At 26.4% G+C, this 15,437-nt stretch overlaps 1 protein-coding gene across 1 annotated transcript in view; it reads left to right on the forward strand.

The window, feature by feature from the left end:
- Positions 1 to 14,726, forward strand: part of TrissinR (Trissin receptor) — a 74,377-nt gene extending 59,651 nt beyond the window's left edge. The window contains exon 5 of the mRNA XM_087160909.1: positions 11,775 to 14,726. Within this exon, the coding sequence (XP_087017035.1) occupies positions 11,775 to 12,566 (792 nt within the window). The 3' untranslated portion in view covers positions 12,567 to 14,726. The remainder of the gene's footprint in view (positions 1 to 11,774) is intronic.
- Positions 14,727 to 15,437: the final 711 nt, after the last annotated feature.

Consider the following 15,437-nt stretch of genomic DNA (forward strand, 5'->3'; position numbering starts at 1 on the left):
TAATATTCTATATTTATATAATATATCGTCTAACTTATCCTATAGTCTAATTTATATTATCTATCGTCTTATTTAACCAATTGATACACGAACGTAAACAAGGGAAAACCGGTTACAGTTGCGTAAAAGCAATAAAGCTGTATAATATCACCTGAAAATTTAAATTTTACATAGAATCTTTTAGTGCGTCGAATAATTTGGTCTGATTATTATAATATAATAATATAATACCTGATGTAATTAATATTCTATATTTATATTATATATCGTCCAACTTATCCTATAGTCGAATTTATATTATCTATCGTCTTATTTAACCAATTGATACACGAACGTAAACAAGGGCAAACCGGTTGCAGTCGCGTAAAAACAATAAAGCTGTATAATATCACCTGAAAATTTAAATTTTACATAGAATCTTTTAGTGCGTCGAATAATTTGGTCTGATTATTATAATATAATAATATAATACCTGATGTAATTAATATTCTATATTTATATTATATATCGTCCAACTTATCCTATAGTCGAATTTATATTATCTATCGTCTTATTTAACCAATTGATACACGAACGTAAACAAGGGCAAACCGGTTGCAGTCGCGTAAAAACAATAAAGCTGTATTATATCACCTGAAAATTAAAATTTTACATAGAATCTTTTAGTGCGTCGAATAATTTGGTGTAATTATTATAATATAATAATATAATACCTGATGTAATTAATATTCTATATTTATATAATATATCGTCTAACTTATCCTATAGTCTAATTTATATTATGTATCGTCTTATTTAACCAACTGATACACGAACGTAATCAAGGGAAAACCGGTTACAGTTGCGTAAAAACAATAAAGCTGTATTATATCACCTGAAAATTTAAATTTTACATGGAATCTTTTAGTGCGTCGAATAATTTGGTCTGATTATTATAATATAATAATATAATACCTGATGTAATTAATATTCTATATTTATATTATATATCGTCCAACTTATCCTATAGTCTAATTTATATTATCTATCGTCTTATTTAACCAATTGATACACGAACGTAAACAAGGGCAAACCGGTTGCAGTCGCGTAAAAACAATAAAGCTGTATTATATCACCTGAAAATTTAAATTTTACATAGAATCTTTTAGTGCGTCGAATAATTTGGTCTGATTATTATAATATAATAATATAATACCTGATGTAATTAATATTCTATATTTATATTATATATCGTCCAACTTATCCTATAGTCGAATTTATATTATCTATCGTCTTATTTAACCAATTGATACACGAACGTAAACAAGGGCAAACCGGTTGCAGTCGCGTAAAAACAATAAAGCTGTATTATATCACCTGAAAATTAAAATTTTGCATAGAATCTTTTAGTGCGTCGATTAATTTGGTCTAATTATTATAATATAATAATATAATATCTGATGTAATTAATATTCTATATTTATATAATATATCGTCTAACTTATCCTATAGTCTAATTTATATTATCTATCGTCTTATTTAACCAATTGATACACGAACGTAATCAAGGGAAAACCGGTTACAGTTGCGTAAAAGCAATAAAGCTGTATAATATCACCTGAAAATTTAAATTTTACATGGAATCTTTCAGTGCGTCGAATAATTTGGTCTAATTATTATAATATAATAATATAATACCTGATGTAATTAATATTCTGTATTTATATAATATATCGTCTAACTTATCCTATAGTCTAATTTATATTATGTATCGTCTTATTTAACCAATTGATACACGAACGTAAACAAGGGAAAACCGGTTACAGTTGCGTAAAAGCAATAAAGCTGTATAATATCACCTGAAAATTTAAATTTTACATAGAATCTTTTAGTGCGTCGAATAATTTGGTCTAATTATCATAATATAATAAAATAATATCTGATGTAATTAATATTCTATATTTATGTAATATATCGTCTAACTTATCCTATAGTCGAATTTATATTATGTATCGTCTTATTTAACCAATTGATACACGAACGTAAACAAGGGAAAACCGGTTGCAGTTGCGTAAAAGCAATAAAGCTGTATAATATGACCTGAAAATTTAAATTTTACATAGAATCTTTTAGTGCGTCGAATAATTTGGTCTAATTATTATAATATAATAATATAATACCTGATGTAATTAATATTCTATATTTATATAATATATCGTCTAACTTATCCTATAGTCTAATTTATATTATCTATCGTCTTATTTAACCAATTGATACACGAACGTAAACAAGGGAAAACCGGTTACAGTAGCGTAAAAGCAATAAAGCTGTATAATATCACCTGAAAATTTAAATTTTACATAGAATCCTTTAGTGCGTCGAGTAATTTGGTCTAATTATTATAATATAATAATATAATACCTGATGTAATTAATATTCTATATTTATATAATATATCGTCCAACTTATCCTATAGTCGAATTTATAATATCTATCGTCTTATTTAACCAATTGATACACGAACGTAAACAAGGGCAAACCGGTTGCAGTCGCGTAAAAACAATAAAACTGTATTATATCAACTGAAAATTAAAATTTTACATAGAATCTTTTAGTGCGTCGAATAATTTGGTCTAATTATTATAATATAATAATATAATACCTGATGTAATTAATATTCTATATTTATATAATATATCGTCTAACTTATCCTATAGTCTAATTTATATTATCTATCGTCTTATTTAACCAATTGATACACGAACGAAACAAGGGAAAACCGGTTACAGTTGCGTAAAAGCAATAAAGCTGTATAATATTACCTGAAAATTTAAATTTTACATAGAATCTTTTAGTGCGTCGAATAATTTGGTCTAATTATTATAATATAATAATATAATACCTGATGTAATTAATATTCTATATTTATATAATATATCGTCTAACTTATCATATAGTCGAATTTATATTATTAATCGTCTTATTTAACCAATTGATACACGAACGTAAACAAGGGAAAACCGGTTGCAGTTGCGTAAAAGCAATAAAGCTGTATAATATCACCTGAAAATTTAAATTTTACATAGAATCCTTTAGTGCGTCGAATAATTTGGTCTAATTATTATAATATAATAATATAATACCTGATGTAATTAATATTCTATATTTATATAATATATCGTCCAACTTATCCTATAGTCGAATTTATAATATCTATCGTCTTATTTAACCAATTGATACACGAACGTAAACAAGGGCAAACCGGTTGCAGTCGCGTAAAAACAATAAAACTGTATTATATCAACTGAAAATTAAAATTTTACATAGAATCTTTTAGTGCGTCGAATAATTTGGTCTAATTATTATAATATAATAATATAATACCTGATGTAATTAATATTCTATATTTATATAATATATCGTCTAACTTATCCTATAGTCTAATTTATATTATCTATCGTCTTATTTAACCAATTGATACACGAACGTAAACAAGGGAAAACCGGTTACAGTTGCGTAAAAGCAATAAAGCTGTATAATATTACCTGAAAATTTAAATTTTACATAGAATCTTTTAGTGCGTCGAATAATTTGGTCTAATTATTATAATATAATAATATAATACCTGATGTAATTAATATTCTATATTTATATAATATATCGTCTAACTTATCATATAGTCGAATTTATATTATTAATCGTCTTATTTAACCAATTGATACACGAACGTAAACAAGGGAAAACCGGTTGCAGTTGCGTAAAAGCAATAAAGCTGTATAATATCACCTGAAAATTTAAATTTTACATAGAATCCTTTAGTGCGTCGAATAATTTGGTCTAATTATTATAATATAATAATATAATATCTGATGTAATTAATATTCTATATTTATATAATATATCGTCTAACTTATCCTATAGTCTAATTTATATTATCTATCGTCTTATTTAACCAATTGATACACGAACGTAAACAAGGGAAAACCGGTTACAGTTGCGTAAAAGCAATAAAGCTGTATAATATCACCTGAAAATTTAAATTTTACATAGAATCTTTTAGTGCGTCCAATAATTTGGTCTGATTATTATAATATAATAATATAATACCTGATGTAATTAATATTCTATATTTATATTATATATCGTCCAACTTATCCTATAGTCGAATTTATATTATCTATCGTCTTATTTAACCAATTGATACACGAACGTAAACAATGGCAAACCGGTTGCAGTCGCGTAAAAACAATAAAGCTGTATAATATCACCTGAAAATTTAAATTTTACATAGAATCTTTTAGTGCGTCGAATAATTTGGTCTGATTATTATAATATAATAATATAATACCTGATGTAATTAATATTCTATATTTATATTATATATCGTCCAACTTATCCTATAGTCGAATTTATATTATCTATCGTCTTATTTAACCAATTGATACACGAACGTAAACAAGGGCAAACCGGTTGCAGTCGCGTAAAAACAATAAAGCTGTATTATATCACCTGAAAATTAAAATTTTACATAGAATCTTTTAGTGCGTCGAATAATTTGGTCTAATTATTATAATATAATAATATAATACCTGATGTAATTAATATTCTATATTTATATAATATATCGTCTAACTTATCCTATAGTCTAATTTATATTATGTATCGTCTTATTTAACCAATTGATACACGAACGTAAACAAGGGAAAACCGGTTACAGTTGCGTAAAAGCAATAAAGCTGTATAATAACACCTGAAAATTTAAATTTTACATAGAATCTTTTAGTGCGTCGAATAATTTGGTCTAATTATCATAATATAATAAAATAATATCTGATGTAATTAATATTCTATATTTATGTAATATATCGTCTAACTTATCCTATAGTCGAATTTATATTATGTATCGTCTTATTTAACCAATTGATACACGAACGTAAACAAGGGAAAACCGGTTGCAGTTGCGTAAAAGCAATAAAGCTGTATAATATCACCTGAAAATTTAAATTTTACATAGAATCTTTTAGTGCGTCGAATAATTTGGTCTAATTATTATAATATAATAATATAATACCTGATGTAATTAATATTCTATATTTATATAATATATCGTCTAACTTATCCTATAGTCTAATTTATATTATCTATCGTCTTATTTAACCAATTGATACACGAACGTAAACAAGGGAAAACCGGTTACAGTAGCGTAAAAGCAATAAAGCTGTATAATATCACCTGAAAATTTAAATTTTACATAGAATCCTTTAGTGCGTCGAGTAATTTGGTCTAATTATTATAATATAATAATATAATACCTGATGTAATTAATATTCTATATTTATATAATATATCGTCCAACTTATCCTATAGTCGAATTTATAATATCTATCGTCTTATTTAACCAATTGATACACGAACGTAAACAAGGGCAAACCGGTTGCAGTCGCGTAAAAACAATAAAACTGTATTATATCAACTGAAAATTAAAATTTTACATAGAATCTTTTAGTGCGTCGAATAATTTGGTCTAATTATTATAATATAATAATACAATACCTGATGTAATTAATATTCTATATTTATATAATATATCGTCTAACTTATCCTATAGTCTAATTTATATTATCTATCGTCTTATTTAACCAATTGATACACGAACGAAACAAGGGAAAACCGGTTACAGTTGCGTAAAAGCAATAAAGCTGTATAATATTACCTGAAAATTTAAATTTTACATAGAATCTTTTAGTGCGTCGAATAATTTGGTCTAATTATTATAATATAATAATATAATACCTGATGTAATTAATATTCTATTTTTATATAATATATCGTCTAACTTATCATATAGTCGAATTTATATTATTAATCGTCTTATTTAACCATTTGAAACACGAACGTAAACAAGGGAAAACCGGTTGCAGTTGCGTAAAAGCAATAAAGCTGTATAATATCACCTGAAAATTTAAATTTTACATAGAATCCTTTAGTGCGTCGAATAATTTGGTCTAATTATTATAATATAATAATATAATACCTGATGTAATTAATATTCTATATTTATATAATATATCGTCCAACTTATCCTATAGTCGAATTTATAATATCTATCGTCTTATTTAACCAATTGATACACGAACGTAAACAAGGGCAAACCGGTTGCAGTCGCGTAAAAACAATAAAACTGTATTATATCAACTGAAAATTAAAATTTTACATAGAATCTTTTAGTGCGTCGAATAATTTGGTCTAATTATTATAATATAATAATATAATACCTGATGTAATTAATATTCTATATTTATATAATATATCGTCTAACTTATCCTATAGTCTAATTTATATTATCTATCGTCTTATTTAACCAATTGATACACGAACGTAAACAAGGGAAAACCGGTTACAGTTGCGTAAAAGCAATAAAGCTGTATAATATTACCTGAAAATTTAAATTTTACATAGAATCTTTTAGTGCGTCGAATAATTTGGTCTAATTATTATAATATAATAATATAATACCTGATGTAATTAATATTCTATATTTATATAATATATCGTCTAACTTATCATATAGTCGAATTTATATTATTAATCGTCTTATTTAACCAATTGATACACGAACGTAAACAAAAGAAAACCGGTTGCAGTTGCGTAAAAGCAATAAAGCTGTATAATATCACCTGAAAATTTAAATTTTACATAGAATCCTTTAGTGCGTCGAATAATTTGGTCTAATTATTATAATATAATAATATAATATCTGATGTAATTAATATTCTATATTTATATAATATATCGTCTAACTTATCCTATAGTCTAATTTATATTATCTATCGTCTTATTTAACCAATTGATACACGAACGTAAACAAGGGAAAACCGGTTACAGTTGCGTAAAAGCAATAAAGCTGTATAATATCACCTGAAAATTTAAATTTTACATGGAATCTTTTAGTGCGTCGAATAATTTGGTCTGATTATTATAATATAATAATATAATACCTGATGTAATTAATATTCTATATTTATATTATATATCGTCCAACTTATCCTATAGTCGAATTTATATTATCTATCGTCTTATTTAACCAATTGATACACGAACGTAAACAAGGGCAAACCGGTTGCAGTCGCGTAAAAACAATAAAGCTGTATAATATCACCTGAAAATTTAAATTTTACATAGAATCTTTTAGTGCGTCGAATAATTTGGTCTGATTATTATAATATAATAATATAATACCTGATGTAATTAATATTCTATATTTATATTATATATCGTCCAACTTATCCTATAGTCGAATTTATATTATCTATCGTCTTATTTAACCAATTGATACACGAACGTAAACAAGGGCAAACCGGTTGCAGTCGCGTAAAAACAATAAAGCTGTATTATATCACCTGAAAATTAAAATTTTACATAGAATCTTTTAGTGCGTCGAATAATTTGGTCTAATTATAATAATATAATAATATAATACCTGATGTAATTAATATTCTATATTTATATAATATATCGTCTAACTTATCCTATAGTCTAATTTATATTATGTATCGTCTTATTTAACCAATTGATACACGCAGGGCCCGATTAACCTCTGAAAATAGGGGAAGCATAATAGGATTTTGGGGCCCCCCTAACTTGAGCAAAAGAAACTTTTGATATTTTTCGCCCATAAACAATACATTTTAAAGAGGGAAGAACCATGTGAAAACTATTAGAACCTTAGAAAGGAATACAGAGATCCTATGCAATCATGTTGGACCCTTCTTTACGTTCTTTATAAAGCACGTAAAGTAGGGTCCAACATGTATAGTAGCCAACTATATATAGTAACAAAAACATGAGGGAGTAGCTAGCACATATGTTGACAAAATTTAAATATTTCACTAAACTAAATTATAAAATTACTTGTTGTTATACGAAAGGTTCTTTGCAAGATGAGTCTCTTTTTTTATGCCAATTTTTTTAAAAAACAACACAAAGCATCCCATTTTTTTTCTTTTCGAGAGTTTTTGTTGGAGTCATTTTTTTCTTATTTCTTTTATTATTAATATTTTTTTGGCTACAAAAAATAAGAAATTGGGCCCTTAATTTCAGTCATTTGGGGGCCCCCCTAGAATTTAAAAGGGGAAGCACTTGCTTCCTGTGCCTTTTCGGTAATCAGGCCCTGGATACACGAACGTAAACAAGGGAAAACCGGTTACAGTTGCGTAAAAGCAATAAAGCTGTATAATATCACCTGAAAATTTAAATTTTACATAGAATCTTTTAGTGCGTCGAATAATTTGGTCTAATTATCATAATATAATAATATAATACCTGATGTAATTAATATTCTATATTTATATAATATATCGTCCAACTTATCCTATAGTGGAATTTATATTATCTATCGTCTTATTTAACTAATTGATACACGATCGTAAACAAGGGCAAACCGGTTGCAGTCGCGTAAAAGCAATAAAGCTGTATAATATCACCTGATAGTTAAAATTTTATATAGAATCTTATAGTGCTATTAATAATTTGGTCATGGACTGTATGCATCTATCAAATTTCACTAAAATCGGTTCAGTTGTTCTAGAGATAATCGACCAAGTCTGCAAATTTTCTTAATTTCTTACAGAGCAGCTATTATATTTTATTTTTTAATACTTTAAACATATTTAGTGAAAAAATTTGCTTCTTTGTTGGATTAATTCTATTTTTTTTTTTGGCAAAAAAAGGTAAATCATAAACAAATAAATTACTATTCAGTAAAAAATAAATTTCATTCTATATAGTAAATAATATAAATAAGATTTCGATACTATATAGTTGTTGTTGTTGACGAATGCCTGTTTAGGCAGATTGGGTGCGATTGTTCTTGTTTTCCAGTGGCGCCATCTATGGAAAAGAATTCGACATCTGCCACACCATACGTCACACCCGTTTATAGGGCGAACCCATTCATACGTCCATTCACAATCTCCATCCAGTACCCCCAGAGGTAGTGATTTGTTATGGGCTCATGGAGGACTTTTGCGACTCGACAGATTTAACGTGCATCAGTCACTTTACTACACGGGGAGTCTTCGGCCGGAGGGGTTCGAACCCTCGAACTGTCGGACATGAGCCCAGCTCCCTACCGACCAGGTTATCCCGGCTCTACTATATAGTTATTAATATAAATAAGATTACTATAATTTGTTAGTGTATCTTACATTAACTATACAATTTTCTATTGAAAAAAGCAAAAAAGAACATGAAGGAATGAAAAAAAAATTACAATATGAAATTACAATTATTTGATGGTTAATATGTTTAGATGCATTATTAAGAAACAGATTTTTCTTTCTTTTTACTTTCTTCTGTTAATCTTTTGAAAATACGAAAACTTTATTCCAAAACAAATGAATAATTCATTCGTATAGCTGTAATACTGTTTGATAATTTGTTTCAAAAAAGTAAAGTAAGACATAAGAAACGAAATTTGTTAAGATTAATTAGGAAAAAATAAGTTCTAAAATCATATTTAAAAAATTGTAAGAAATTGTATTAAAAAAGAGAAAAAATTTCAGGCTTCATACGTTTTAGTTATTTCTTGTCTCTTGCTAGACATTCGAATTTTTAAAAATACTTATCTTTAATTAAATAGTAAATTTCAAATTGTTTGGAGAAAAAAATTGAACTTAATTGTTTCATTAGTTTTCCATTAGAATTCTTTATAAAATATTTGCTCAAAATTTGTAACTATTTTTTTTTTGTATTCTTTCATATGTATTGTATTTTTTTTGTTGATCAATATCATTTTGAAATAACATAATTTTCACTTAAATAAATATGAATGTATTTCCTCGGAGATACTAACTTCAATATATTGGTTTGGATCAATGTTCAACATTTCCATCTTTAATTTTGTTGTACAATAAAGCCCACAGTTTTAAACAAATTTAAAAAGGAATGAAACTTTAAATAAAATGAAAAAAAATTAAATTATACTAAAATAAATCCAGTTTACAAATATGCGGCTCTTAATATAAATAAAACTAAGCAAACGAAAAGTCTGATCAATCTTTAATTAAATGGTAAATTTAAAATCGTTTGGAGAAAGAAACTTGAACATAGTTCTTTATTAGTTTCGTGAATTCTTTATAAAATATTAACTAATGGTAAATTAAATCGCTTGGAAAAAGAAACTTGAACATAATTATTTATTAGTTTCGTGAATTCTTTGTAAAATATTAACTGATTGTCATAAACTTGTATGGCAACGTTTCTTTTAAAAAGTAATGAGTAAAAGTACCAAGTATTTTTTTAAAAAGTAATGAGTAAAATGTACAAGTAAAAGTACAAGTACTAAACAAAAAAAGTAACGATTTAAAAGTACATTTCTCGTAAATCGAAAATTCAAAGTAACCTAAAATTTTATTGAATAATTTTTGAATAAAAATTTTATTCTTATGTTCTTTAATGTTTTTGCAAAATTGTTGTTATTTATTTAATTATTTTTAATTTTGAAAGTTATAGACATTAATTTATTTTCAAATTCGGAAGAATATTATAATATTATATAATCGTATAATATAATATAATCGTATAATATAATTTTAAAATCAAATACAATTTTAATATCAAACTTTCTATGGATTTGCACGAAAAAGAAATTTTATCTATTGATTTTAATTTTTAGTTTATTATTTTTATTTATTTGAATTACCATTGATTTAAAATTGTTATACTTTATAGAAACGCGTTTTAAAAGCACAAACATAAACAAAGCAAACACGGGGTTTCAGATAACTTTGTGATCTTTGAGCTAGTAAAAAATAATTGGATGTGCAATATAAGTTGAAACAGAACAGTCTACAGTTCTATTTGTAACAATGGCTAATGCTGAAGTCATGCGATAAAATCATTTTCCGAACATTTCTGCCTAACGGAATAATTAAAATTTGTAAACGAATTTTAGTATCGGCGGCTAAATTAATACCTTCGAGTTTTCAAGAGTTAAAATAGTAATTATAATAGTTTTCAATATCACAAATAGTTCTGAAGTTCTTAGAGATTTGACTGGGCGTTGTTTCACAAGATCAGGCATAAACATAATTTTAGTAAAAAATGTACTAGGTAAAAATGTATTTAGTAAAAAATGTATTAAAACAAAAATTTATTATTAGTGAGTTCTAAATGAAAATTATAAAACGTAATAACAAAATCCAAAATTTTTTATTTAAAATTTATCAAATAAATGCATAAAACTCGAAAATGAATGAAAATAACTTGCTAATTAATATTTTTATTCATTTTACAAAATAATTGCATTTCGAAAGTCTGAGTCTGCTGCGAGAATTTCTCAGAACGTGCTTAGCCACGCTGAATAAGCACTCCACGGGAGCACTAGAAGGTACTGCAGTATTATATTTCACACATAATTTCTTTACGATTGGATATCGATTGGATTTTTTAAGAAAGCTTACCGAGTTTTAGAAAAAACTGACGATTTTATTCGACATTTCCGTTACAAATACTTGTACTTTTTCCCAAAAAAGTAGCGAAAGTACAAGTAAAAGTACTAAATTTAAAAAGCAACGAAGTACAAGTAAAAGTACGGACTTTTTACCTGTACCGGCTGTACAAGTAACGAAAGTAAAAGTACTGCCATATATGCTGATGGTAAATTAAATCGTTTGGAGAAAGAAACTTGAGCATATTTGCTTATTAGTTTCGTGAATTCTTTATTAAATATTAACTAATAATTTGTAATAGTTTTCTTGTATTCATTCATATGTATTGCACTCTTTTTTTTTTAGGTTATGACATTGCGTCGTTTAAGAATCGTTAGCGTCACTGTATGGCTTGTGAGTGCGGCATATTGTAGTCCTCGACTGGTTATGTATGGCACAGTTCAAGTTCCATCAGTTCATGGAGAAATGGAAACTATTTGTATTTTGAAACGTTCTTTTTATGACTCTAAAACCTATGATTTAGTTAATTTCATTGTGTGTTTCATCGTCCCATTGCTTGTAATTAGCATCCTGTATTCCGTTATATGTCTTCGACTTTGGAGAAGTGATCTTGTATCTAAGCATTTTACATTTACAGCAACCCTTACTACTCGTGCTTCTGATCCACCGGTGGAAGAATCTAACAATTCTCATAGAGACGATGAACATTATACAATGACTGTTAAGCGATGTTCGGAAACAACTTGCCGCGCACCTAAAAATCATGTTTTAAAATCGCGTCGAAAAGTGATTCGATTACTCGTGGCCATTGTTTTTACATTTGCTTTTTGTCATCTTCCTTTCCACGCTAGAAAATTATGGCAGAATTGGTCAACAACATACGATGGAGCGAGTAATACATCTGTTTTATTAACTATTATTACTACTTTAATTTTGTACATGAACTCTGGGCTTAATCCATTTTTGTACGCTATACTTTCGAAAAATTTTCGATCTTCAATGATTGATGTTATGTTATGCAAGTTAAATCGAATGCATAAAACTAGAGCAGCAACGAGGTCCCTTATAAGGAACGAGATGAATTCTATAACAATACGGAGTATAAGTATTTCTCAAGAGGAAATAGATAAAATGTAATTTCATTTCAAAGAAAGAACATCTTCCATGCTTTTTTCACTTTTTGAGATAGTCCTTAATACTACATTATGGTTATGCAAATTGACCTACCAAAATTATTATACGAAGTTTAATTTTATAGAAAAAATTGTAACTTGAGATAAAAGTGCTTAAAGAATACTAACATTCTGAAAAATTAGAAAATCGAAACAATGTATTTTTTGCTCTAATAATAATTTGTCGCGCTATTGTATAGTTCAACTGTAGCAATTCAAGACACTAAATTTTAAAGCAATTTAGGGTCATGTTATTCCTTAATTTCGTCAAGCAAATACTAACAACTTCAATATATTAATTTGAAGCAAGGTTAAACATTTTTATATTAATTTCCATCTTTAATTTTGTTGTATCGTAAAGCCCATAGTTATAAACAGATTTAAAAAAGCGTGAAACTTTAACCATAGTTTTAAACAGATTTAAAAAAGCACGAAACTTTAAGCAAAATACAAAAAATTCAATTATACTAAATTAAATGCAGTTCATGTGGCTCTTAATATAAATAAAATTAAATAAAAGAAAAATGACTTTACCTAAATTATTTCAAAAATAGTATTTTTACACTTCTAAAATCACGAAGATTAAAGAATTAGTAATTATTTCTTTAGTGTAATCGATACATTTTCCCGAATTACATAATTTAAAATATAAAAATGTCTTGTGAACATGCTTTGATTAAAACAAAAACTTGCGCTTCGAATTTTAAATGCAGTTGTAGTTCATCATTTTAAGGCAATTATAAAAATATTTATTTATAAACTAATAAGGTAGACTAAAGTAATGTTTTATGGGCTACTGTTTCGGAAAAAAGCAGGAAGAGCTAAAAAATATATTTATTTGAACTATCTCTAGAAGCATGTCTTAAAATATAAATTTTGTTTGATTTTGTTTAACAATTTAAACACACATTCGATTCTATATCATTTTAGGAAGATGTTTCCATAAGCTTTTGGTTAATTTTTTACTATAGAGTGATTATTTCGCTGTTTATATTTTTTCGACATTTCTACTTAGCTACAGTTCCCCACCTTATACTGGATCACAAAATAATGAAAGAAAAATCAAAGTACTATAATTTTGAAGTGATTCTCCATGATAAAAAGGTCGCCAATAGTTCTTGTGCGACGTAAATGAAGTACCCACCTACAAAGTACTACTTACAGACCCTGGCGAAATTATTAAATGCACTGTAAGATTCTACTTAAAATTTTAATTATCAGATGATACTATGCAGCTTTATAGTTTTTATGCGACTGAAATTGGTTTCACTTGTTTACGTTCGTGTATTAATTGGATATATCATATAAATTCGACGATTGGATAAATTAGACGAGATATTATATAAATATGGAATATTTCTTACATCAGGTATTATATAAGTATATTATAATAATTAGACCAAATTATTAGCGTTTTAATAATGACATGTTTTGCACGAGTTTATATGTAATGCTTTTATATTTAAACATACATGTAATATGTTTTCATTCGGGATATTTTTTTATATACTTTTCATATGCAGTTATTTTTAACATATTGCATTAATAAGTTAACCACTAGATACACGAAAGTAAACAAGTGCAAACCGGTTTCAGTCGCGTAAAAATAATAAAGTTGTACAGTATGATGTGATAATTAAGATTTTACATCGAATCTTAAAGTGCGTCTAATAATTTGACCAAGGACTCTTATAAGACAAATGATTTTATATAACATGAAAGATCAATTTTAAAGCGAACATAAAAACTGTATAGGATTTCATGTTTATAAATGACATATGTAAATAAAAATAATTTACCCATTTCATCATGTTACATCATAAGCTAGTAATGACATATCTATTTTAATGCTTTTATTCTCGGCTTCTTTTAATGAGTCTTTTACAATCTTTGTGAACTTTGTAGTCATAGACTGATCAATATTTCAAAATCATTCAAAAATTTTATTTATTATGCAGCAAAAAGTTCCTTCACGTGTTTTAGCTGAAGTTTGAGCAAAATGTATTTGTTTGAAAAAAAATTAACGATTTTTAATTTTAATTCGATTACTTCATTTTATATGTTAAAATTTGAATAAAAATGCCTGACACCAATAGTGTTTGGATAATAAAAGATATTCTAAAGGCTTTTCTGTGCAATTTTGGAATTCTTATGAAATGTCGCAATTAATATTTGACCGAGAAGTAAACGCTATTGAAATCTCACAGTAATTAACATTAAAGTCGATTTAACTGGATTCTTTCTAATAATCGTCTCTGTTTCATGCTGGAATCAAACCTGCCTTCTTGTTTATAACCTGAAATTTTTGTCAGCGTGAAATGTGATAGTGTTTTGAATTTTGAATAGTGTTTTTATTTTCTCCTCGGTTAAAAATTAATTTGTGATCTTTAATATATATATATATATATATATATATATATATATATATATATATATATATATATATATATATACTTTTTTATTTTTGATAAAAAGAATACAATACAAATTAAGGGTGGCCTTTACATAATACCTTCTTTATATATTGATTTTTTAAATAGTAGTGGTAGCTGAATAAATGTCTTTTTTCTTGTTATTTTAGCTTAAACTAATCTTAAGATGTCTTTGAGTCCGAATGAGTAATATAACAATAAAATAAATTACATTTTATGCTAAAAAAAAAGTATGCATTATTCAAAAATGAATTGAAATCGCTTTATTCGCAGGATAACTAAAAGGCTTTCATTTATTTCTATTTAGCCGTTAATAGACATTGCAGGGCTATTTGAAGTCGCCTGCCAAAACTTTTGAAAATAATTTTGTAGGATTTATTCTGAATTTATTCCTAAAAACTTCA

The sequence above is a fragment of the Parasteatoda tepidariorum genome, chromosome 4 (genome assembly GCF_982258835.1).
Source record: "Parasteatoda tepidariorum strain Cologne lab strain chromosome 4, Ptep-v5.0, whole genome shotgun sequence".
Lineage (NCBI taxonomy): Eukaryota > Metazoa > Arthropoda > Arachnida > Araneae > Theridiidae > Parasteatoda > Parasteatoda tepidariorum.